Source organism: Falco biarmicus, chromosome 12, assembly GCF_023638135.1.
Source record: "Falco biarmicus isolate bFalBia1 chromosome 12, bFalBia1.pri, whole genome shotgun sequence".
Taxonomy (NCBI): domain Eukaryota; kingdom Metazoa; phylum Chordata; class Aves; order Falconiformes; family Falconidae; genus Falco; species Falco biarmicus.
The window spans coordinates 178,434-203,991 of NC_079299.1; the positions used below are offsets into that span (position 1 = coordinate 178,434).

Sequence of the window (25,558 nt, forward strand, 5' to 3'; positions counted from 1 at the left end):
TCCCTTCGGCGTCACGCGCCCACCCCCTCCACGGGACGAGCCGCAGTCGCTTCTAGGGTCGGTTTTATTTAATAAAATAAAAGTACAGCGATCAACCAACGCGGGGGATCAACCCATGGCCGCCCACGCTCCCCGGCGCCCCGCCACAGCTGGGGGGGGGGCGCCCGCCCGCCCCCCGCGTTTCTGCCTGGCTGCGTGTGCGGCTGGTGCAGCAGAGGAGCATGCGTGGGGGCTGCGGTTCCCAAACCTGCGAGGTCCGCCCGGGGGTGCCCCCCGCGGGGGTCCCGGGCTGGATGGGCAGACGGTGGCACAAGAGCCGATGATGGGGTAAACTGAGCGGTTGAGGTGGGGACGGTGCCGGGTGCTGCCCCGCAGAGCGGGGTGCTGAGGCACCGGTGGGGGGTCAGTTGGAGGAGAGCAGGGAGCTGTGGGAGGACAGGTCCATGCTGCTGGCGCTGAGGCCTCGGGTCTCTGCACGGAGGCCTTGGGTGCCCTGCAAAACATACCAGCCGTCAGCACCAGCACCCGTCATCCACGCCTGCACCCCGAAGGTGACAGCCCACCCCCTGCACCCCTTGCCCTGCAAGCCAGCCCCCCCTCAGTGCCATCACCAGCCGCATTAGGTGCCGCCTCAGCCCTCCCTGCTCCCGTCCTGTGGCTGGAGGGTCTGCCGAGCTGTGCAAGCTGGGAGGTAGCTACATGGAAGCAACACCTTCAGCTCTGGAGCTCTGAGCTCAGAGCAGGGGCTGTGCAGCTGCCCAGTGGGGCACTGGCCCAGGCCACCCCTTGGGAAGGCAGAGCAGCTCCAGCACCGCACAGCTAGTTGCAGAGTACAGCTGCATGGATGAATGCCTTCAGTGGGGTCTTGGGCACCACATGTGTGGCCCCCGCTGCGCCCCACGCCACCAGTGTCGCTGGCAGTGACCCCTGTGGCTAGCTGCAGCCACACAGCCCCATGCCAGCGCCTGTTCCTGTGCCAGCCCTGCGACCTGCCAGGTGCTTACCTCAAATGAAGCATCGCTAGACTTGTGCAGGTAATTTAATGATGCAGCTCGTTTCATGCTACAAGAAAGCAGAGGAGAACAGGTGTGATCTTTTTGTGCCTGACCATACCCAAACCCCCAAGGCAGCAGGGCTCCCACCCAGCCTGCACCCAGCCCTCACAGTCCTGGTCCCTACCTGGTGTTCCTGGGCTCCAGGGGGCCATTGCCCTGCAGTTTCTTGACCAACATCTCACTGCTCCTCCGTATCACATCCCGGATTTTCCCCAGGGAGCTGCTGCGCTGGAGCGTGCCACTGCCATCCTGGACACAGAGACACAAGCCAGGGTGACGGCTGAGTGGCACCGATCAGGCTCTGGCATGCTGCAGATTAGCGGCCAGGAACTGGGCTTGGCTCCAAACACGCTCTTGTGTGAAGGATTGAGACGTGGCCCAGGGCAGGGTTACTGCTCACTATGTGGCTCCTCCTATTTCTCCACAGGACATAATGACCATGGAGTCTGGGACCCCCACCACCATGGCCTGGCTCATCTAGACCGATCCTCCCTCCTGCCCAGTGCAAGCCCAACATCCAGCCAGCCGTGCTGGTGACCTGGTGTAGGTCAACAAAATGGCACTGGCATCCCCATGGCCCTGCTCCAACATGACATAGCTCCATCACCTGCAACAGCTCGGGCAGCAGCTATCAAGGAGGTCCCAGTAGCCAGGGAAGCACCAAGCCCAGGGGTACTTTTGTCAGGCCAGGACATGCTGCCAGGACATTAATTTCAAGGGCTGCCTCCTCATATGCTGCTGGCTGGAGACTATCCTCCTCCTCCTCCTCCTCCCCCTCCTCTCACCCTTCCTCACCATGCCATTGCTATTCCTCCTCTCCAACCAGCACTCATCCCAATGCACATCCCGGTGGTGCATGCCAGGCCTGCAGGCTCACTCATGTCAGACAAGATCAATCCACATGCACACATGGCCTTGTCCCACCTGTAACACCCCCAAGACAATTAGCTTTGAGCCTGCTGAGCAATTCAGGCAGCTCCATCTGGGATGCATCCATGTGGCTGCAACAACACTGTGTTGCAGAGCAGGCACCACTCTCTTCACTCCCACATCTTTAGCTGTGCCCAGCCCTGCTAGCTGCCCCAGGGTAGCACTTTGCAGGGGTGTCTTTATAGCTGCCTGCTTTTTCCATAGACCAAAACCAGCCCTAAACCTTGTTCCTCAGCTTGTTTCTTCCCACATGCCCCCCAAAAGTCCCCAGTACTCAGAAAGGCACTCTCAGCCCTTGACAGGCTCTAGCCCGTCTCTGCACTTAGCTCCACATGCACACAGGGTGCAGGCTGCCAGAATAATGCTACCTCGTGCCACTGTGGCACCAAGCTCTTCCCCTGTGGCCACGCATGCTCGCTGCATAAGGTAGTAGCACCACTGCTGCTGTGGAGTCACTTTTTCTCTGATACCCTGACAACAGCAGTCCTCCCTGCTCCTGATCGCAATGGCCACTGGCACATCAGGGCAGAAAAAGAAGGAAACATGGCAACCACAAGAGCCCTTTGCACGAGCATGTGGGGAGCCCCTTTGTATCTTTCTAAATGACCAAAATGCCACATAGCCCAGGCTGGCAGCAGCAGTTGTCCTAGGTCTGTCAATGCAGCCATGCAGCTCAGGGCCTCTGCCTTGGGCCAGTCACCCCCTTGTGCTGATTCCCCTGGGTTGTGGCCTTTTCCAACACTTCCCCACTCTGACTACCCAAAGCTGACCCAGCCCTAGACCTCTCTCCGACAGCTGAACTGGACTTTTCCTACCAGCAAAACTTTCTCCTGGTATTCATCTCACCCCTTCTTGGATAAGCCAAGCACATTGAACCCCTTCACTTTCTCACCAGGATGAGGGGTTTCCAGACCGGGAATCATGTGCTGTTGCTGTAAGGGATCACTCACTAGGAATGCAGAGAGCACTGAAAGTATTGACGAGGGAAACAGTTCGACTACTGCACCAGGCATCCTGCGCAGGTTGTGGAGGAGCTAGTCATCAGTATGTGGCACTAGCAAAGACAGGGGCAGGGTGTCTTTTGCCTCCCCACCAGACTTGAACTGGGTCACCACCCTCCCTGCAACATACTGGCATGCCAGGCACTGTTTCTTTTGCCAGGGCACACAAGCTAGGGCAAGAGAGCTGGACCATGGTACAAGGGCAGCAGGATCTAGCCAGGAAGTATGCTCTGGAGTCAGGGCTGGAGGGTGGAGCCACATTTCCCCAGTTGCAGTGATGCAGACTGACTGCAGACCAACACCAGAACCAAACGGTGCTGCATGCTGGGTTAAAAATAGCCTTCCTTTTCTTCCCACTCCCTTTTCTGCAGGGTTATTTTTAACTCAGGACATTTATGGGGCTTGGTTTACCGCAGAGCCCCCACTCCACTGCACCCACCAGGATGACAGCACTCAAAAGAAAAAGAAGCAACTCCAACCACCAAGCTGCTCTCCACCGCAGAGTGCTCTCCACCAAAGGCAGAGGACTCGGGCAGGATTTGGCAGCACACAGAGCTCAGCACTGGGGGACACAATGGGGCATTTCTCTGGCTAATGGAAACACCTGCTGGGGAAGGCCCAAGCTCAGATGCCCCAAGGCAGCCCTGCCACATATAACTACAGAACTGAGATTAGTAGCAACCCCAGTGTTGAGGTTAGGGAGAGGAGGCATGGTGGAGTTGGCTCCCTTATCTCCAGCGCTCAGCCTAGGAGAGGTGCCTGGGGGCTGCACATTCCCCTGCACACACACAGACACCAAGCACCCACACACCTGCTCCAGCAGCACGTGCACCCGCCACCCCAGGGCTGGCCAATGCTAGCCTACAGAGCATGGAAAGAAGCACAGGGCAGCGGTTTGGGTCTGTCTACCTTTAATCAGAGGTATGGTTGTTACAGCACCAGGTCTAGGACATGGCAAGGCACAGGGGCAGGTGGCACTGAGGCATGAATGCACCCTGCACTGGGGACTCACCACTCTCCAGGAGCATGGAGCAGTGCTGGGAGAGAGAGGCTGGGAAGGCACAGCCCTAGAGCACTCAGCCCTGGGCTCCACACCCCATGGTCCTGAGGACAAACCTCCTTTCAGCAAGCACAAGCTGCCAAGGGAGCAGCACGTGTGTGCCCCAAGGCCTCTGCACCACCACAGGAAAGCCAGGCCTAGACAGACACAAGCACATTTAGTATCATAACCTGCCTAGCAAGAGAGAAACTATCTAGCTAAATAAATAAGGGGGTGCGGGGGTGTCCTGCGCTGGCCTCTGGGCTCTATCCTACTGGCTGCAGCCTCCCCAGCTTTCTTCCCAGATAGGACGGGCAGGGAGGTTCACTTTCTGTAGGAGGTGAGATGAGGGTGTCCACCCAAGGGTGCAATGCAAGGCTCACAGCAGCAGAGGTCTGGCACTGGGAAACGTCCCCTTTCCTAGTAGTGGCTGACAGCACCAGATCCTGTGCAGGCCTGGAGTCCCATCAGAGGCACTGAGACACACACACACCTCACATGCCTCTAGCAGTAGCAGGGTTACAGATTTCCCACCCACTTGGCTAGGGACAGCCAGACAGTGAGGCACAGCACCAGAGATTACACCTGGCAGCCCAGGGCCTGAGTTCAAGAATTTCCCTCCTCCACGAGCAACCTGGCCCCTTCTCCTGTGGAAACTTCCTTCCAGCTATCCCATCTGCCCCCACGTCCTCAGAGCACCCCAAGCCCAAGCTCTTCCCTTCCTCACACCCTCCTTTGCACCTCCTTCTTCTCCCAGCCACTCTGCTCCAAACCGGCCATTCCCCACATCTTGGCCACTTCTAATGGCCTGGGGCCTGGCCTCTTGCAGAAAAGTTTGGCTTTCTTCCTACTCTTCCTCTGTCTCCAAGGAACAGCAAACAATTTCACCCCTGCCTCTCCCTCTCCCAGCAGTCACACCTGGGGACCCTGGAGCAACAGGGAGCTGATTCACCCTTAATGCCACAGGCAAGGAACTTGGCTACAGCACCAGGCCAGGACGCTGTAACCAACCAAACATGCTTGTCCTGGCAGATCCCTCTTCCATGCACACAGCCCCTGGCAGTCACCCCCTCACCTCACCTTGGATGTACAGTAACTATGGGCCACTCTGCATTCCTGTGCCCCTGTGGAGAGATCCACGTGCTGCCCCTGGGATGCAGAGCTCAGAAGGAAGAGGATAGCGAGACAGGGACTGCCCTGTGCTGCAGGGAGAGCCCAGCTCACCGGTGGCCAGCGCAGGTTTGCTACAGGGCACTAACATCAGCTAAGCCTATGGGGAAGGAAACAACTGGGCATATGACAGCCTTGCCAAGGCCAGGCCTCTCTGTCCCAAAACAGCCCCCCCCGCTCTTCGTGCCTCCATCCTGGCCTCTGCAGAGAAGGAGGAAAGAAGCTAGGAGGGTTGAGGATGTCTAGTGACGGTGGAGTCGGCACACTCGGAGTGAAGACAATCCCCCGCAGGCCTGGTCCCCAGGGATGTGCAAGGGCAGGCTGGGGGTGGGGGCACACAAGGGTATGGTGACCCGTCACCCTGGCCTGGGGGAGCGGGCAGCTCCTTGCAGATTCTTCCTGCTCTTGCTGGCCACGGGGCTGGAGCTGGGCCACGTGGCCAGACACTCCTCTGCAGGCGTCGCGGTGCCCTTGCGCGCCGGGAGGGTTGGGGGACTGGCGTGGAGTCCTTGCCGAGGAAGGAGGGATGGTGTGGAGGAAAAGTCGGAAGATACAACACAAACATCCAGGTGATTGCGGTGGAGGGGAAAGAGGGAGTCTCGGGAGGCATTTAAGCCTAGTGCACAGAGAGGAGAAAGACACAATTTACAAGGCCGTGAGGTTGTAGGTCACCCAGGGAGCAGGTGGGGCAGGGCCCAGGTTGCATGCAGAGACAACAGGCCTTGTCTGGGCAGGGGGGGAGTCCCATGAGGCTGAAGTGGCAGACTCACATCTTTGCCAGCACTCTCCAGCAGGCCGGCAGAACAGCTAGCTCCGGGAGGAACAGCCTGGACCTCCTGCTGTGAGGGCTCCCTGCTCCCAAGCCTTGGGCACAGGGCACCTGCCAAGGCTTCAGCGCCACAGAGATGGTGCCATCCCTCTTCTCACAGCCCCTACGCTGGCTCTCCCACCCCAGTTACCTGGGCAGCAAGTAGCTGGTCCAGGCCCCAGGGTGGTTCCAGAGCTGCCCTTGGCAGCAGGGCACAGAGGTTGCTGGCACCCTGGGGGGTCCCACGGCCCTGTCTGCAGCAGCTGACAGCTAAGGGATGGCAGCAGAGGCCGCCCTGAGGCAGCATATCCAAGGTCTCCAGACCAGCACAGGAAACAACTGGCCATGACAGACAGGAGCAGCGGGAGATGCCTCAGCCTTCTTATTCAGGGAGCTGCAGCCCAGTGCAGGGCTGCTAGCTGGGAAGAGGAGGCTGGCTATGTGTGCAGCAGGCTGGAAAAGGCACCAAGCATCACGTGGCAGCCACGTCCTCCAGGGTGCTGGGCTAGACCTCAAACCCTCTACAGCTGGCTGGGCCAGGGAGGCCCTGCTGAACCCCCTGGGGAAGGGTCATATGGGTAGGGACTATCCCCCTTGGCTTCATCAGGCTCAGGGAGAGGGTGGTATTGCCTGCTTGCCTTGGGATGATCAGCTCAAAGACTGTCAGGAAGGTCTCCCAGACCATCACCAGGGCAAAATGATCACCCAACATCAACCACAGCCAGGAGGAACCACAGAGAGACACCAGCCAGGACAGGCACCAGGTGATCCCAATCCAAACCTGCAGCCTTCCCTCTACTAACAGAGACTGCAAGGACCCAGGGTTGGTGCCTTGCCAGGGCTTAGGACCCTCTGCACTCCTGATGCCGGGACAGAGGACAGCTTTGTATCTGGCAGAGCTGCCAGGTCCCCTTGAAGCTCTGCTCTCCAGGTCCCCTCCAGCCACCTCCTGGGTACAATCCACAATCAAGAGAGCCAGCAGGCTTCAGGCTTGGGTGTTGAGGGGCTGTCATGGCAACAGGGAAGAGGAAGGGAGGGAGCTCATGCAGGTGGGGATAGAGCAAGAGCCAGGTGAGGAAGGGTTAGTGACAGCAGATGTGAGGGGGGAGCAAAAGACTCTGTGTGCTCAGTGTGTTGCCTGTGCCAGGCTGCAACAGCCCTGGGTACCCAGCTACGCTACACTCTCAACTAGTTTGCAGGAGGAATGGTAAGCATTAACAGCTCTAGCAGCCAAGCACCCACCAGCACCACGCTCACCTGCCACCTCTTCTCCATCCTCCTGCTTGCAGAAGGCAAAAGACACCTGTCCCAGACCTGGACTGCTACCTTCCTCCAAACTCAACGCTAGTGACCAAAGTATCCCTCAGTCTCAGAGCAAGCCTAGACAGGCCCGGGTCGCCCTGTCTGTGCCCAGCTAACACCAGCCTCTTTTGCCACTACTGGTCAGCCTGGCCTGGCATCCCGCAAAGACCTGCCTTTTATCACCTCTGCTTGGGCAGAGCCCACAGAGGGCATAAGACCAGGAGAGGGGAACAGCAAAGATGCTGGCTGCGGATTATTCCCATGCTCTGCGGTCACTCAGTCACAGACACACCAGGCACATACACACACGCACACACACCTCCCCAGGCTCAGTATCGCCTGTGGCGCAGGGCAGGACAGACAGCCAAGTTGCTCACAGAGCCTGTGTGGGCCTGAGATGGGGCCGACGCTCTCAGCCAGAGCCTCGAGACAGGGAGCAGCAGGGAGAGATGTTAATAAGGTTGCAAGGCTAAGATTAAGGGCAGGCCAGGACCAGCTCATGCTCTGCATTGCCAGGGCCTGGCAGCCCCCTGGAAGCAGGACCCCTCAGTCAGGGATATCTGGCCTGTACACCAGAATCCAGGCCCAGACACGCACCTTTGCGGGCTGGCTGGCTGGCTCATGCCAAGAAAGAGGGGAAGGAATTGTGCAGGGAACGAATGGAGGCAGACAAGGATGCCACAACAGGCCACGCAGGGACAGCACTGAGCCAGGCTGTCCCTTCCCTCTGGCAGCCAGCTGAGGCCATTCTTGATGGTGTCTTGTACTTACCCCGCTCCATTCCACGCCCATACTCACTTCCTCGCTACCGTCTGTGGCATTCTCGTACTTGACGCTGCTCCCCAGGCTCCGACGTCTCTCCATGCCATCGCCCTCCTTCAGGATCTCCACCACCTTTGTCTGGTTGATTGGGTCAATGCCCTGCAAGTAGAAAGGGATAAGGAAGCACCATGTTTTGCCCTTCTGTGTTGTTTCCCTCTAACAATCTGCTGTGCCATCACTGTCCTTGGTCCCATCCCCTCTCTTGGCCATTACCCCGTCACAGCCAAAACTCTCCAGTGTCAGAAAGATGGAACCAAATGCCATTCTGCACTTAGCAGTCCCTGTTTGGGTTCCCAGCTCAGTCACACACCACATCACCCCCCAAGACATAAAGACCCTGGGGGACAAGGGCTTGCTGCCCCCTCAAAGCTGACAGCTTTTTTTCCTTCACATTTTGGTGTGCGTGAAGTTTTCTGTCCTTCAGTCTTTGTGCCAGGTGCTTACAGCTCCTGCTTTATTATTTGAGGATTAAGAAGAGTTTAGGGTGAGAGGTACTCTAAGAAATCCCTAGTGTGTTCCCTGGACAAAAAATTAGTGGGAAGAAAACATCCCAGAGACTGCAGATCTCCCCAGTAATTGACAAAGCCCAGTAACCTGCCCTAACCCAGCTGTAGTATTTCTCCACTCAAAAGAGCCATGCCTTCTTCCCCACATGTACACACACTGACACCTGCTCCATCCACACATGCATGCATATGCACAACCCTGCACATGTACACGTGTGTACCCCTGCACAAACGCAACCCCAGCCACCAAGGCACTCTGGTGTCATGGGAATGCAAGCCAAGGATATCAGAAGCTGCAAGGCCCAGGAGAGTCCCTCGCCGCACCCCAAGCCAAATGCTGTGCCGTGACCTGCCACCCCAAGCCCCACAATGTCCCCTCCACCAGGGAAGGTCCCTCTGGGGTTACCTGCCGCCGAGAGCGAACCGCACACTCCTCCAAGGTCTCAGCTGCTTCTAGCTTGCCCTGGCGTCGGTACAGCGCACCCAGGTTCCTCAGAGTGGTGTTCACAGTTGGGCTGTAGCAATAGATGGAAGGTGAGCTGAAGCCCTGGGGCCACCCCACCCAGAGCCTACAGCTGCCTACAGAACCCCTCTTACCTGCTAACCTTACAGGCCTTGTACCAGCCGCCATACTCAGCATAGGGAGCACTGTCTCTGTGCTTGCTCTACAGGGTGAGGAGAGATGACAGTTGTTAGGCCCATGCCATTCTCTAGCCTGTGCTCTCCCTCTGGGGGCCATGGTCAGCCCCAGGCTGCAACCCTGCACCAGCCCAGCCTTCGGAAACACAATATGCGAAAGCAGTGATGAAGCCCACCAGGTTCCTGGAGGGAAAGCTGAAAGCCCATTTGATACAACAGATTTGGGCCACAAGTAGAAGTAATGTCCCCATCCCTGCAGGGAGCATAATCCCATCTCCTTGCCCCTTCCGCAGTACCAAAGGCAGCATGGACAACACAGCCCATCCTCATGGTGCTCTGGAGGACATGACATCCCGCCCCACCCACCCCCCAACATGCAAGAAGGAGAGGGGGAAAAAACCCACACTCAACCAACAAAAGGCCCATAAGCATGTCAGGCAGCGTGGGCACTAAAGCTCTCAGCCATAGCTAGCAAAGGAATCAGCCAGCCACATCCAAGTGCCCAGCCTTTGCACCCCAAAGCTGCCTGGTTTGCCCTGCCACAGCCAGGAGCAAAGAGGCTGCAGGCCAGAACAACAGGAGAGGGGGCAGAGCCTGATGCTCAAGGAGAAAGATCTAGGACCAGGACAACCCACTCCGCAGGGCAGCATTGCCCTGGGTTGGTAAGGACCATGGCACCTACAGGCAGGAGTCACCACTGCTGCAGCAGCAGGGCTGCTCGTCTGTGCATCCTGGTGCACGGTGAGCACTTTGGGGGTGTGCCATGCCCCGGGCTCTGCACTCACAGGACACAGGGGCTGGGCAGGAAGCCCCCAACTCAGCAGGGCTGCTCTCACCAAGCAGGCCACTGCTCCACAGCAGGAGGTTCCCTCCCACAAGGGCTCCAGCCCAGAAGAAACTGTTTTCACAGGGACCACTTTTCTTACTCAGTCCCACAGCACTTCTCAGATCTTCACCCCACATCCTGGAATCTTCCTGAGCCACAGGCACATGCAGCTTTCCTTACGCCAGAGCCCACCCAGCCTGGGCAGGCCACAGGGACAGGAGAGCTCAGGACTCAAAATGCCTCTGAAGCTTATAGAGAGGCAGCCCTAAGAGGGCGGCTGAACCCAAGGGGAAAGATCTCAAATCCCCTGGGGCAGAAAGACCCTCACAGGCTAGGGCTGCCAGCTGTGCCCCAGGCCCTGCTGGCTTGCAGGAGCTGGCCTCCCCCTGCTGCCACTGAGAGCAGAGGGAAAGAGGGCTGAGGGGAGGGGAAAAAATAATAAAAAGTGAAGCTCTACGAGAGAGGTTTGATGCTTTTTAATAGGAGATGTGGAAACACAGCACAAAGCAGGGTGCAGCAGCCCCAGCCCCTGGGCCAGCAGTACAAGCAGGTCTGTGATTACTGCTGCCTGGCCAGGAAGATCACACCAAACCATGCCATGCCATGGGCACAGAAGCCTTGGGGACAGGAGCCCCAGGGGCAGGGAGAGGCTCAGCCCTTGCCCCAGGCTGTAAAATTAATCTCACTCCAACTAAGAACTCGGGTCCCTGAGCCTGTTCTCTTGCCCTGTAGCAAAGCTTGTGTTATCTGGAGCATAGCTCCACACCACAACTATCTGCTTTTGACCTCTTAATTCTCCAAAGATACCATCAAAAGTGTCTCAGTCCCAGAGGGAACAAGGGGAGCCTAGTCTCTGGTCCAACTTTGATTTCTCCTGCATAGGATGGTGCCGCAGCAAGTGTGATTTCTTTGCAGCAGAGCCTTCGTAGTGCAGCAACTGGAACAGTGCAAGGCAGAGCTGAGCACTGCCTGCACTGAGGACCCCACAGAGCAGTTCAGTGGGAACACACAACATGCTGGTGGGAGGCAGCTGCTAGTGCCCTGCTCTTAGGGCTCACAGGATAGGACTGCCAGCCTGCTGCCTGAGCCCATGTAGGGATGAGGCCTGCTCTAAAGGCAAAGGAGAAGGAGAGGCAGCGTCTGCTCCTACTGCAGCTAGAGGACCAGACCAGAGCCCTTCATTCTGCTGTTTCACCCATCTGCCAAAAAGCAGGTGAGGTCTTTGGCTTCGGAGAAGCAGAGACAGGACTCTGCTGCATTTATCAGCTGAGCACAGAGCAGGGCCTGGGCAACAGAAGTAACAGCTTCTTTGCCTCCCAGCCTAGTTGAAGGAGAGCACAAAAGTCTCTCCTCTCTGAGGCCAGCTAGGATGCAGAACAGCTAGGGCCTGCCCTTTGCAGAGATCTTTTTCAGGAGGTTTGGCTCCATTTCCTAAGAAAGGTGATGGCAGCAGTTTCTTCTTGACCTCCGTTTTCCCCCAGGCAGCCTTAGGGCTGCTTCAGAAGTGGGCTGTGCTCTGGGTACTAGCAGTTCTTTGGAACAGAGTGCCAAGGCCCTGCAGCACAACCCTCTGCCATCCGCCATCTTGCATCATCTGCGTGCCCTAGAGGGATCACTAAAGCAAAAAGAGAGAGCATGCAGCCATGGTGGAGAAGCTGAACAATCCCCTGCCCCAGGAAAAGCATCAAGCTCTCTGATGGGCCTTCCCTTCCTGCTGCGCCAAGAAGCAGCCATGCTCTCTCCTCACTCTCCAGACCCCTCCTGGCCTTCATCAGTGGCCATGGCAGCTCTTCAGACTGCAGGAAAGGAGGGTCTAACTGTGAGAAGAGAGGATCAAAACCCTTGGATCTCCTTCCCCTCCTAGGGCTCTTGCTGCTGTCAACAGGCAGCACCACCAGCTCAGACTCACCTTGCTCATCTCCTCTCTCTCCTCCGCATGCATCCAGATTGGCTTGTGTTCATCTGTGTGGGGAAGAACGCAAGACAGCTCTGCTCGCCTCCTCACCCTGTTGCTCTGCCACTTTCACGGGGGCTCTGCCTCCTGCACAGCCCAGCACTCCGTCCCCAGAGCCAGCAACTCAGAGGGAAGTGACAAGGCATACAGAACCCCCCAGTCCCTGGGCCTAAGCCCCAAGAAAGGCAACCAACATTGCAAGGGCAGGACAGAGGAAGGAAGGAACAAGCCCTCCCATGGGGAAGTACCTGTGCCAGGTGTACAGGAGAAACTTCAGCCTATGCCTGGGAATGATTGTGCCACTTGCTATTCTACCTTTTAACCACAGCTATTCCCAACTCAGCAAAGACCAAAAGCTTCTACAGAAGAGGTGGAGCAGCATAACACACTAGAATGGCAGTGTTTCAAGGGCAAGGCATCCCATCCCACTGCCAGGGGGATACCAGAACCAGCCAAGCCTAGGCTGAGAGCAGGAGACCTAACTGTTCACCCTTCCCCAGCCCCAACAGCTTCTACTGTACAAACCATCCACAGAGCCAAACTCCTTCACGTGAGCACGGGTAAGGATCTCCTTATACAGCACCTCTGCATCTTTGTATTTGCCTTGCTTCAGGTAACAGGAAGCCTGCAACAAAGAAAACAGCTCCAGCCCCACTGGGCAACACAGATTAACTCTGCCCCCTCCCTGCCTCATAGCTATCTCTCTGCTTCTTCCAAGCACCAGGCAATGCTCACCTTTCCCATGGCACCACTCCCTGATCCCACATGGCCTCTCCCCAGGATCTTACCAGGTTGTTCTTGGTCTTGGCCACATTGGGGTCATCAGGACCCAGGCAGCTCTCGTAGATCTCCAGGGCCCGGCAGTAATAGTACTCCACCTCATCATACTTGCCCTGGTTCTGGCACAGCAGGGCTAGATTGTTCAGCTGCTTGGCCACATCAGGATGGTCTTTGCCTAGGACCTGGGTAAACAAATGAGAAGCCACAAAAAGTCAATGCATAAAGACTGCAGTGAACTCCTGGCACTAGTAGATACTGTAATCCCTCGAGGACATGCCTATGTCAGACAGGAGCCAAAGACTAGGGAGGTACAGAGGAGAAACTGCAGCTTCCACCTCCTGCAGGCCTCTCTAAGGCTGCAAACACTGGAAAGAGAGGAAAAGTGGTGGCAGAATCAACAGCTGGGTAAGTCCTGGATCTCCCAGGTGCAGTGAGGTAATGCAGGAAAACCCTCAGGGAGAGCTGGAAGGAAGGAGAGTGTGGGAGACCAGTACCTTCTCACGAATCTCCAGGGCTCGCTTACACAGTGGCTCTGCTTCTTTGTACTTCCCTCTCTTGCCATAGAGAACAGCCAGATTGTTCAGAGTCGCTGCCACCTGCAGAGACATAAGCTTCTCCATGAAACAAAGCAGAATCCAGTGGGACCAAACAAGAAGTGCCAGCAGCAGCAACAGTGACTATCCCATCTCCTTCATGCCTGTACTACAGCTGCTTCTGAAAAGAAGGAGGTCTAGAGGCAGAAGGTCACCCTGCCTGCATCACAGAATCCAGGAGAAGCTAACTCCTGACAGGCCATACTGACTAAGACCGCAGGAATTAATGAACCAGTAAAACAGAGCCCCACATCACGTGAACAGCATCCCTCACATCACAGAGCACACTGTCCTTTGTAGTCCAGCTGCAGACACACCATAAAAGGCACCATTCTAGAGCACCCAAAGGTCAAGGGAAGTGACTGAGATAGGAGACACTCACCGCTGGGTGGTCTTTGCCCAGAGTCTTCTCACGGATGGAAAGCGCATCATTCAAGAGGTGTGCTGCCTCTTTGTACTTATTCTGATCCCTGCAGTGCAAAGTCAACTGGTTATTTGGTGTTTGGACACCACAGCCCATAGCAAGCAAAACTGCAAACAATAGTCCTCCTTCCACTCATACACAGCCCCCACAGCTCGTTCATTTCTCCATTCCTCCTAGTTATATTCGGACGTTTGGTTGTCCAAATACCTTTTTGAAAGGCAAACCACTGGAAGCAGGGGGAGCTCCACGTTACCAGTAAGTGCTGTCCTGGTAAATGGGAGAGGCAGAAAATTCTCCTGGCCCAATCCTGCCCTCCCCACCATACTCACCTGTACACTAGCGCCAGGATGTTCAGCATAGTAGCCACATCAGGGTGATCATGGCCTGATGTCTTCTCCAGGTCCTCCAGCGCTTGCTTGCAGAGCGGCACAGCCACTTCATAGCGTCCCTGTGATGCGTACTGGATGACAAGGTTGTGGAGAGTGCGCAAGCGTGCAGGAATCTCATAGCCTCCCTGCTGGGCAGCTGCCACTGCACTGCTGTGCTGGTGGGGCACTGCAGGCACAGAGGAATAAACAGGGACACAGTTGGCACCGCAGGCTTGAACAGAGACAGTGAGTTGACCATGCATGAGCAAACACTTACATCCAGGACCATGCTCCTCCTCCTCATTCGGGAACAGATCATCCAGAGAGTCTTTGGCGGAGTCACCCTCCTTCTCCTCCTGAAAGGATGAGAATCGCAATACTGTTGGTTCTCAGAGGAGAGAGCAGCAGCTTGCACTGAGTCAGCTGCCAAACTCTCCTCCCTGCTGCAGCCCACCAACACCCCCAGCTTCCCCTGTTGTCTCTGCCACCATCTTCCCCCAACACAACAAAACTAACAAAGCCAGATTTCCCCAGCACATCCTGCCATGTTATTCCATGGTCTTCCAGAGACTTTGTGCCATGCAGGCTCCCTTTAGTTACAGGTGTTGCTGTGCACAGTAGCTAGGAAGGGGCAAAATCCAGGGTAACACTATCACTTTTAGGCAATCCTGCTGGTCCAGCCTCGCCCACCCTCAAAGATGGCTGTTTGACAGGACTAGGGCATACCGAAGGTGAGACATCCTCATCATACTTCTTCAGCTGGTTCATAAACTCAAGGTGTTTCTTCTCCTCCTCCAGCTGAGCCACAGTTTGTTCACTGCGCTGCAGCTTCTGCTGGGTGTTGGCAAGCTCGTCACGCAGCCACTGGTTCTCCTGGCACAGTCTCCGCACCTGAGCACGCAGCTTCTGCTTCTCTGACTCCACAGCATTCAGATGGTTGGACAATGCCATCATCACCTTATCAAGAGTCCCAGTCAGTAATCACCACAATCCTGTACCTCCCCCACATGCATGCTTAGGGCTCACCCTCAGAGCCACGTTGGCCTTCTACACTCAACCCCTTGCTGTCCCCCTGCAGCTTATGGGGAATGGTCACATGCCCACCTTCCCCTGTAAGCCCTGGGTAACGCCTAGGGGGTCACCCACCACTCTCACCTGAGCTTCTCCAAGCCCCAGTTCAATCATCTCCACTGACTTGCGGAGCAGGTTGGATTTCTCATGCACAAGATTGGCTTCTTCATCTTTCTTCAGGCACTTGATGGTCTCCAGTAAGCTGTGCAGGATGGAGTTGTGTTCATTCTTGAGTGCCTCCAGTCCCTGCATCACCAGCTTGGTGTTGGAAATTATCTCCTCTTGGCTCAGTTTGTCCAGTTTCTCCTCCCTTGGGTACACCATGGTGGACATAGTGCTGCTCCTGCAGCCCTACAGAGAGAGAGAACCTGAGCACCTCAGCGCTGTTTCAGGGAGTCACAGCTATACAAAACTGTCACAGCCTCCTTCAAACAGCCAGAGACAGCGTTCAACTGGTTGCCTACTCTAAGCCCTTCCCCTCTCCTCTTGGCTGCAGACAGCTGTCAGGGCACATGTCTCTGCTTTTGTGGCACAGAGCACTGGCAACCAGTGCAGGTGGCGCAGGTGAACAGGAGACAGAAAAGGCTAAAATCAGTGCTGACCTCCAACACCCCCACACTCCCAGCAGTGAGGAAAGCTGATTTAGCTTCCATTTAAGAACACAGATTTGTAGTCGGCAGCTGGGGTTGCGATGCATACACCTCCTGCCCACAGACCACAGATGCAAGAAGGCTGTCAGAGCTCAGCACCTCTTCCGACGAAGAGAGGGAACAGAAAGTGGAGGGATGCCAGCTCAAAGCTTTCTGCTTTCTCAATAGAAAATCTCCTGGAAGAGCATCTCTCAGACAGGGAGGCATCAGTGGCTTTACCGGGCCAAACAAAAAAATTCCCTGACCAGAAGAGTATCCCCAGCAATGCTAGCCCCAGCACAGAATGGCCATTGTGGCGATAAGGGACATAACACCACCAGCATGAACTGAATCATGCCTGCGTGGGAAAGCTTACATACACCAACTGCTACAGTTACACTAGTGTAACCCTTGCGTGGGTGTCAGCTTGAAACACTAACAGCTTTCTCAGCTTCATTTGCCCTGCTGCCAGCCCAAGGACTCCTCAAGATGACACAAGGACTCTGTACTCCTTCCCAGATACATCACGGGAGAGTACCAAGCTACTGCCTTTGCACAGGGACACCAAGTGCTACAACCCACAGTGTTAGCATGGCTGCAAGATCCCTGCATAGAAAATCCAGGAGCTAGGAAAACACAGGGGCCAGAGGGTGAGACCTAAGAAGCAGGCAAGACCTCTTATAGCAGGTTGACAGCACCCTCGCTGCTCCACAGCTCACTCACCCAACCCTCTCTCAGCCTCCCCCCTCAGCTGAGCCACCCCAGCAGACTCTTCACATTACTCACCAACAGCAGAAAGCCACCACCCACCTTGCCATCGGTGACTCCAAGGCCAGCCTTCTGCAGGGCTGAAGGCAGCCAGCCTGCAACGCCCTGCGCAGGCAGCTCCTGCTGTGCCCAGAGCTGGTGGGAGGCACTGCAACCTGTGCACCCAGGGCCCTGCTGCCAGCGAACTGGCCACCTGCCCAGGCACTACGCAGGAGGAGGGAAGCACCACCGACAGATTTGTCTTTGTCCTCCTGCTGGACCCACCTCTGCGTGGTCTGAGCTCTCTGTTCACCAGCAGCCTCATGCCTGGTTTACTGAGCGAGCACAAATGCTGCCTCAGGTACATGAACAGAGAGCGCACAGCTCCTCTTCTTGGCTGGGCTCCTTTCCTCCCCACCTGTGGACTCTGCCCAGGGGGGTCAGGGAAACCCCCCAGCTCAGCTGCCACTACCCCTGCCCAGGGTAGAGCAATAGAGGGGCCCAGTTTCTTCCTCCCTGCAGCACTGCAAGTGAAGATGGCAAACAGTGCTGGGGCAGTTGCTACAAGTACACACATCCCATTATACTCACCCATTTCCTGCTCTAGCCTCACTCTTCCAGAAGTTTCTAGAGTTGTTTTACAGGCCCGAGCTCTCCTCTCAGCTACTGTTTGGTTTCTGTTCCAGCAATGCACTTCAATCCCTCACAAAGGGCAGCAAACTCTTGATAACACAGCGGGGACTTTACTGAACCTCAGCAGGGCAGAAACACTTCACATCTCCTGAAGACTGGGTTCCTGTTCATGCCTTTGAGCAAGAGCCGAGTCCTGCCCCACCTATCCCAGAGTCATAACACTGACTTCACATTCACTCCATGATCCACCATCAGCACCAAACCCTGAGCCATATTCACTATATCCTTCACTTTTGGGCATCTGCCATGCTCCACATGCAGTTACCCTGGGCATTGTGCATCTTACACTGAAAAGTCTCATCCAGATTGTGACATATTCCCAGTTTGCTTTACAGACCATATGAAAAGAATGGCATGAAAAACCTCACTAAGATCAACAGAGAGGGCACAGGCTACAGTTTTGAAGAAAAGAATAGGTCTTTTGAGAGTTGGCTGCCACTCATATCCTGTCTTCCAAACTGATTCTCCAGGATCTGGCATCTAAGTGTTCTGGTCCACGATTCTCCCGATTATTCTTTTTCCTACCTTTATGACACATCTGGGTGAGTGATCAAGTGCTAAAGCAACATGGGAAGCCCTGCCTAAGGCAGGGTTCTGCAGGTGACCACAATTCAGGAAGAGATGTGCAACAATTCCCAACTCCAGAGGAAGAGGCTGGCAGCCCAAAGGACACTAGCGCTGCCATGTCTGGCAAAGCACTGCTCTCCTGCTCTGAAATGGCTCCAGACAGCTTTCCAGGAAGGTTCAACAGGCACTCATCTGCTTACACAAAAGCCAAGGTAACAGCTGCTAAAGGGTTAAATGTCCCCTGTCTCTGGTTTCAGCTCATAAGGAAACACAGCCCCAGACTCAGAAATGAAGATCAGGAAATGAGAGTCCTGTGGAGCACAGACAATGCTCGGGACACAAGGAGACCCGCAGTGCAGCCTCATACCCAGCATACAACAAAACTCGAGCTCTGCCCTAAGGCTCACACAGCTGTGCAGCACAAGTGCCTCTTCATCATCTGTCCCTCTGTGTACTGGGTCAGCTGTGAAGTGCTGACAGTTTTCATGGAAGCATTACTTATGTAATACAGAGATCTTGCTGCCATCTTTAAAAATGTACAATACAAAAGCACTGGGAAGAGGAACATGTTACAAATCATGATAAAAAGCCACCAGAGCTTGCACCTTGCTAGGTAACAAGGGTCAGACAAGACCCAGATCCACAGAAAATCAGCTTCATTTATTCCACTGTGCACAGAACTGTTCCTCAACTGAGAAATCTCCGAGCTGTGTGTTAAACCACGAGTGCCTCTTCTACAGCAACATCCTGCCTTTCTTCAGCCCTTCCAGCAGAAAAAGCTTTGAGCATTTTGCAGTCCCCATGATCAACTTGTTTTTCAGAACTGTAAAGATTTCAGACAGAGAAGGGAAAATAATTCAAAATGTCCTGACCCACAGCACACCACACTCATCCGACCCTGCAGCTACATCCTCAGATCCTCAAGACATACCAGTACAGGCCACTCTTCTCCCACTGGCTGTGCAAACACCTCTACACAATCCTGGTCCTTCTCCCTTAAGACGACATCCTAGAAGCACAGCTCAGCTAGATGCCAACATGCTTCCGGTGTTCAACAGTAGAAAGGGGTTGTCCATGCTGGACACAGGGTACAAAACCCAAGAACCACACATGGGCCTTTCACTTCCAAGTACCAATAAGAAAACAGAAGACTGCAGAGAAGTCACTTCAATGATTCTACCTCTTGCACAGCAAAGAAAACCAACACACACTGGTGGGAGCTGAATTATCCCTCCAAAATGATATTTTTTTCCCCCTACAGAGCCTTATTCCCCTACAGAGCTTTCCCCAGGCAGGTCAACACTCAAGTGCCCAGCCCTTCAGAGAGGAAACATGCTCTATGGCAACCGACGCCAAGGTCAGGCAGGCTGAGGCTGCTGTATAAGCACTCTTCCTACTCCCACACATTCAGTAAAGGGCACCAAGTGTCCTTTATCCAGGCAGAAACAAACTCAGAGGTTCCTGCAGAGAGGAGGGGAGATACCACCATTTGCCTTTGGCAGGGGGAGGTTCAGACTGGAATATGAAGAAAGAATGCTTTTCCAACGAGTTCCTCAGGAGATGGAGTCCCCAGCTCCTAGTTTATCCTGCTGCATTCATCACTACTTTGCCGGTGTCACAGCCCAGGTCTCTCCACCAGACATTTCTGCTCTAGTTGGCATGTCTTCCCTATTTACATTGAGCTGCTAGAATAGCCTGGCTCTCCGGCAACACCCATCTCCCCTCCCCTCCCCTGTTCCCATTTGGAGGACTGCTGCAGGAAGACAGGGAGGGAACATGCGTGCTCCAAGTTTTGTGGCAGTTGCAGCCATCAACTGGGAATCCATCAGCTAGCACATCCTGCCAGGCAGAAACTTTCCTCCTGTACTCAAGTGCATAACTGGGAAATCACTGAACATCAGCAATTTCAGCAGCTCACTTTTCTGCCTCTGAAAACTGATCCCACATGCAAGAGCTTTAAGAGGAAAGACCTGGAAGCTTCACTGCTTCTACCTTAAACCCACAACAGAAACAAGGATGCTCAATGGGCCTAAGTGAATCTTAAAGCTTCGATGATGATGCCTAATGCTAGAAGGCTACAGAGAGGAAAAGAAAAAAAAAAGCACCAGAGAAATCAGGTGTCAGCTACAATAGGACAGAGACTTCAGGTCTACGCACCCCTCAACAAATTCAGTTCACTACAGGGTACCATCACAACTTGAACAAGCAATACTGTCAAAACAATAATTGAAGCTTCCCTCAAACTGCAGATGGCCTGCCAGCACTTTTTGTATAGAAGTATGCATAGATTTTTAGCAGCAAACTGTTTTGTAGGAGAAGGAGATCTAAGCTGCAGAAAACCAGCTGGGTTCTAGGAAAAAGCTTCCTGTGGAAAAAAGAGTAAGTCTGACCCATAGCAAGAATGACTGATCACATTTGGGAGAGAGACAGCAATTGTAGCATTTAGAAATTAAAACACAAGGCTTAAAGTCTTATTTTAACAATAATTATCCCAGTTGCATGCTGTGAGATGTGCTTTCACTGCCTGGAGAAATAGCAAAGTTATGTATTTGGGAAGCAAAACAACCTGATAAAAGTAGGGAGTCGGGTTTTTTTTCCTTTGGACCGCTGCCAGCTCATTACTGCCAAAAAAGGGGGCATCTAGAGCCCCATCTTCTGCCCAGTTTTCCCAACCCCAGCCTCCAGCCTGAACCTTTCTTGCACTGCAGACAGTCTAGAAAGGCAAGCCAACACAGAGATGACTTCACGTACCATAGAGACTGTTGTGTTGCAACTTTCTTCCTAATAAAAGAGCCTGTCTGTTGTATTACTTGGAAGGGATGCCTAGAGGTCTCTCAGAGGTCCACCCCCTCACTCAAAGCAGGTATCTGTATCCAGTCAAGAGCTGAGTATCTCCCAAAATGGAGATCCCAGAAGCTCTTCAGACCCCTGTCCCATGGCTTAACCATCATCACATGGGAGGGGAAAAAAAAATAAAAAGAAAAAACATCCTCATCTGAATTCCTTAGATAAACTCCTTATTACATTTGCCTTTACTGAACACCACTTCAGGACAAAGGGGCCAGGCACCACTGCTCTGGAAACTGACCCTAGGCCCCCGAGGAAGAAAAAGCAGCATGTCTCCTTTCAGCAGGGTCCCACAAGGACAGGATCCCTCTGTCCCAGAGCAAGAGAGGCAATGCAGTCCCCCTCCAGCAGCACTGGAGGCAAGGAACTGTCCCACCACATTCTCCCACGCCCCAAAACCAGGACTCTCCTTAGCATCCAGGCATCCCCTTGCACAGTTTTAAAGCTGATCTCCAAGCCCAGAAAGGCTTCACCCAACCAGCTTCCCCAAGTTTTAGTTATGTGTAACTCAGTACAAGTTGACATTGCTGGAAATAGTCCAGCCCATCCTATCCCCTGGACAGGGATCAAGGCCAGGCTTGCTTCTTTCAGCAGCAGCTGACACACGCCAGCTCGAGCTGAGCATAAAGCTCCAGGGGTTTTTCTAGATGCTGGAAGGCCTGTGTTGGGGAAAGTCTGTGCTAATCAGCAGGCTGCCTGCAAGAGCCCCAGGGGCTTTTAACTAGGACTAAGAAACTAAACTCGCAGCTCAAGTGGAATGGCTCCACCACAAGGAGATAGGAAGCTCCTTTCATGCTCTTTCCCTTCAGAACTGAACACTCCTCTCTGCCCTAGAAGCTTCAGCTCGCCACCACCTACAATCTCTAACAGAAAATGCACCTTAGCATAACCTTCCTGAAACTTACGGCAAAGGTGGTGGTAAGCTGGCTTTACAGGAACTTGGCCACAGTGACTCAGGGTTCATATCACTACAGAAAGCACATATTCCCATCGTCCTCCCGCTTTCCAGCCCACAGCTGGAAATCCCAAGTCAAAAGCTACTGGTTCTGATTGACCAGAGCAAGCAATTCCTCTGTTACCGAAGCATGATCCAATTCCAATAAGCATATGTGCTCTGAGAAATACAGAGAAGATGGTCTGGTTGACTTTGTATCAGATCGCTCATTCCTTTCAAGACCAGAAAGGTCTTACAGACATTGGAGGCAACAAGGGTTAAAAAAACCCACAAAACAAAACAAAACCAACCAACCAAAAAAACCCCCAAAACCAAACAAAAAAACCCAAACCAGCACCGACAGGTGCCATTAGCAGAAAGCCATTTTGCTCCTTATTGCAGTTCATGCTGTTTACAACCCTGGCTGGCCAGAGAAACACGCACCTTTCAACAGGCCATTAGAACCAGAACAGCAGTCTTCACCACCCCCACCAGCAAGCTTATGCTAACACCTCCAGATCAGCTGATAAGACCTCGTTTTGAAACTCTTGCTCATGTCTGCAGCAGCTCACCAAATCCATTATGCATCTGCTGTGCCTGGGACTACAGTGGAACAACACTAAAACCTGTTTCCAGGCTAGCGGAGACAAGAGCTAAGCAGCTGGAATGAAGCCAGGACAAGCATCTCTTCCTAGCCTCAGAATCTGATTGGGAGTCTCACTCTTATTACAAAAGACAGAGCGAGAGCCATTATCTTGGCCTGCCAGCATGAAGTAGCCAGTATTAAAGCAGGCAGAATAATTCCCAGGAGCCAGTGCCTCTGCAAGCATCTGTCTAATGTGAGGGCTATGCACTGGATGTGCCTCAGGAGTGCAGGAGATGGCCAGGACACAGCTGGGACCAGCAAGTGCCCTGGATCCACTCTGAGTGCCCCGAAGGGCTCTAGAGAGCCCACACTCCCCTCCATGCTGTTACTGGGGCAGCTGCAAGACTAAGCTATTATTTCCAGAAGCAAACAGGTCTTGTAAACCATAACAAGGCATCCAAATTCAAAGACAAAGCTCTACCTGCATAATAAGCAAAGGATCTGTTTTACCTCTGGCTCCCCCCACCAGCTGGAGCTCTCTGAGGAGCTATGTGGCTCTCTCCTATCAAATCAAGCCTTTATCCAGCAGCTCTGCCAAGGTCAAAATCTTGCCACATGTCCTTTGTGCCCTGAGAGCCATTTTGGTATTTGGAGTTAATGCTGTTGTTCCTACCTGGACATTCCTCCAAAGCAGATGAGAGAACATGCACTTCCTGCTCCTTTTGCCAATTACAGCAAAGCTCAGCCATGTTTATTTACCCTGTGTCTGAGCTGGCCAGATCTTTGACCCGATGTGTGCTGAACACCACCCTCCTTCCCCTCATGCAGTGGCGTGTGCTTTCTGGAACGGGAGCCAGGAGATCAAGGGCACTAGAGGAGACCCTAGCATAGAGCTGCATGAAAGAGCGAGATGCCAGCTATTCCAGACGCAGGGAAGGCTGCAGTTGCTGGTAATGTGCCTCTGCCTCCCACCATTGTGCAAATTCCTCCTGGCTGCCTGGCCAGAGTATTCAGCTGAAACGCCATCCCCCAGCCCTTCTTCAGACACCTCCTCCCAGATGCATCCTCTCCCTCCTAGAAGCTTACCAGCAATTGTCCCCCCCCTGCCCCCCACCCTTAGTAGGGTGCATCTCCACTTTGGAACAGCTTAGTCAGCAGTTTATTAATGGGAGGAAGGTTTGTGAGGAAACAAGGTTTTGAAAGTTTGAGAGCCATTGCTGTGTGCTAGGAGCTGCCTCCGTCATAGTTTCTCTGGCTTTGTCTGGCAGCAGAAGGCACGCCCGCTGCATATTCTCGGGATATGCAAGCCAGAGACACCCCTTCATCCCTCCTCAGTATCACCATAGAGAATTTCTGTGCCCACCTGGCCGACTGTAAGCTTTCCAAGGAGAAAAGTTTTTGTCAGCTCTGCTCAAAATTGCACTTCAAAGCGGTCCTTTGTTACAGGACGGCTGGGTGCCCTGCCCGTCTCAGTCACTGGATGGGAATCCTCCCCCACCCTCACCGCAGAGGAGCGGTACCTGGCTGCCTGCAGCGGCTTGTCCAGCGTTGGCACTCCCGGAGGCCCCAGTGCCACGAAGCACAGGCCGCAGCGATGCACGGCTCCCACGGCGTCTGCTGCGCTGCCCTCCAGTTCTAGCAGAAGCGCAGGCACCAGGCACTCAGCAGCCAACCACACTGCAGCAGGGGGAGGGGAGGAGATGCAGCCAGGCTCCAGAAACAGGACGGTCGGACGCTCTCCTGGGAGCGCAGAAAGCGCCACATGCCAAACCCTGAGCTCCCTCCTTGGGGCCCAATGGTAGTGCGAAGGGGCAGAGCTGAGCCCCCAGGCTGCCACTACACACTGCCCAATCGCTCTGCCCCCAAAGTCACCCCTGCCCTACACCCAGCTAGATCTGCTCCATCCTACACTCAGTCTTGTTGCGAAAGGTTTTACATCCTGTTTGGCACCATCCTCACCTGTGTCCCTGCTGCTGACCCCATCCCATCCCCTAAAGCCAAGCAGGTAGAGCTGCAGAGAACCCTCCAGCTGTGGGATTGCTATCACTGTGCCAGCAGAAATGGCCAGGCACAGGACAAGATCACTGGGCATCCTACTGTGGCAGCACTGCACAGTGCAGAGCTGGGCCAGGCATTGCCTGGAAACGTTCATTCAATCTCTAGACACCTTATGCAGAGAGACGACAAACGCCACAGCATGCAATGTAGCCAGTGGATTGTTGCTACGACCATCCCATCTGCGGTAACAGGCGACCTTCTCAGTGCTCTCTATGATGTTTCGTGAGCCTCTGGAGGCATGCTGCCCCAACTACCTATGTCTGCCAAAGCCAGTGCTTCATCAGGATTCATGTCCCTCCCTACAGGTTCCCGCAGAGGTGGAAGGGGGTTGGGTGTCCCAGGAGGAGCCCAGCCATGCTGACACACAGGCTCTCTCTTGCCTCATTTCACAACACATTTCTTCACTAAAGCATCCTACTCTTCTCCTTTCCCAGGTTCTGGAGGGCAAACCTGGCTACAGGGCACACCCGGCTAAAAAAAATAACGCAAGTTACACAGGAGGAGCGCAAACACATACTATTTATCTGACACTGAAAGCCATTCCTGGCAACGAAGACACCACCTAATTATAGAGCAGTGAATCCTGCAGACTGTGCCTACAGAGCAGCCTGGAACTGCCAGGAGTGGGCCTTCAGCCGGTCCCACCGCTGCCACCAACGCCCCCGCCCCGGGGCTGCGGCCTCCTCCAGCCGGCACAGCACGGCCCGGCACGGCCGGAGAGCGCGGGCAGCGAAGCAGCTGGCGCAGCCCCAGGGAGGCCAGGGCCGGCCGCAGAGGGCCGGAGCCCCGGCCAGCTGCTCGCCCCGCTCCCGCCAGTCCCCAAGGCCGCAGACCCAGCGGCCTCACCGCTCCTCGGGCCCGCGCCCCCGGCGGGCAGGGCGCGCTGCGGCCCCAGAGCCACGCCGGCCCCAGGCCCGGGCCGAGCCCCGCGGCGGGGGGTGCCTGGGGAGGCCGCACGGATCCGGCCGGGCCCCGCGGGGGCTGCCCGGACCCTCCCCGCGGGCCGGCTGGGCCCGGGGCGGGGAGAGCAACAGAAGCGCGGGCGCACACGACCACCCCCAGGCAGCCCCGCCCGCCCAACCTGCTCGGAGCGAGGCCTCGATGGCGGTCGCTGTCCCGGTCCGCGATCGCGGTCCCGTGTGCCGGGACGGGAGCCTGTCCCCGCCCAGCCCCACCCACCTCCCTCAGCGGCGCAGCCCCTTTAAAATG

The 25,558-nt window shown here is 54.9% G+C and overlaps 1 protein-coding gene across 8 annotated transcripts; it reads right to left on the bottom strand.

The window, feature by feature from the left end:
* Positions 1 to 46: 46 nt before the first annotated feature.
* Positions 47 to 25,554, bottom strand: KLC4 (kinesin light chain 4). 8 transcript variants are annotated; one of them, XM_056357234.1, is made up of 17 exons: positions 25,431 to 25,554; positions 23,812 to 23,968; positions 15,373 to 15,639; positions 14,944 to 15,174; positions 14,495 to 14,573; positions 14,179 to 14,404; positions 13,808 to 13,895; positions 13,327 to 13,428; positions 12,841 to 13,014; positions 12,578 to 12,677; positions 12,008 to 12,060; positions 9,231 to 9,298; positions 9,040 to 9,148; positions 8,077 to 8,226; positions 1,180 to 1,304; positions 1,005 to 1,062; positions 47 to 493 (listed from the first exon to the last, which is right to left on the bottom strand). In XM_056357234.1, exons 3-17 carry the CDS (start codon positions 15,619 to 15,621, stop codon positions 404 to 406), a joined length of 1,902 nt encoding a protein of 633 aa, XP_056213209.1. In that variant the 5' UTR covers positions 15,622 to 15,639; positions 23,812 to 23,968; positions 25,431 to 25,554; the 3' UTR covers positions 47 to 403. The 8 variants fall into 8 exon arrangements, 7 of the variants coding, with proteins under 7 accessions (XP_056213209.1, XP_056213210.1, XP_056213208.1 ...); XM_056357235.1 differs by having other exon boundaries at positions 23,812 to 24,031; positions 25,431 to 25,505; XM_056357233.1 differs by lacking the exon at positions 23,812 to 23,968 and having other exon boundaries at positions 25,431 to 25,531.
* Positions 25,555 to 25,558: the final 4 nt, after the last annotated feature.

Coding starts and splice junctions, on each gene's coding strand:
- KLC4 (XM_056357230.1), bottom strand. CDS start 22,997: ATGTTCTCTCATCTGCTTTGGAGGAATGTCCAG. Junction 12,678..12,840: donor CCAAGACCAAGAACAACCTG/GTAAGATCCTGG, acceptor TCTTTGTTGCAG/GCTTCCTGTTACCTGAAGCA. Junction 9,299..12,007: donor AGAGAGAGGAGATGAGCAAG/GTGAGTCTGAGC, acceptor CTCACCCTGTAG/AGCAAGCACAGAGACAGTGC.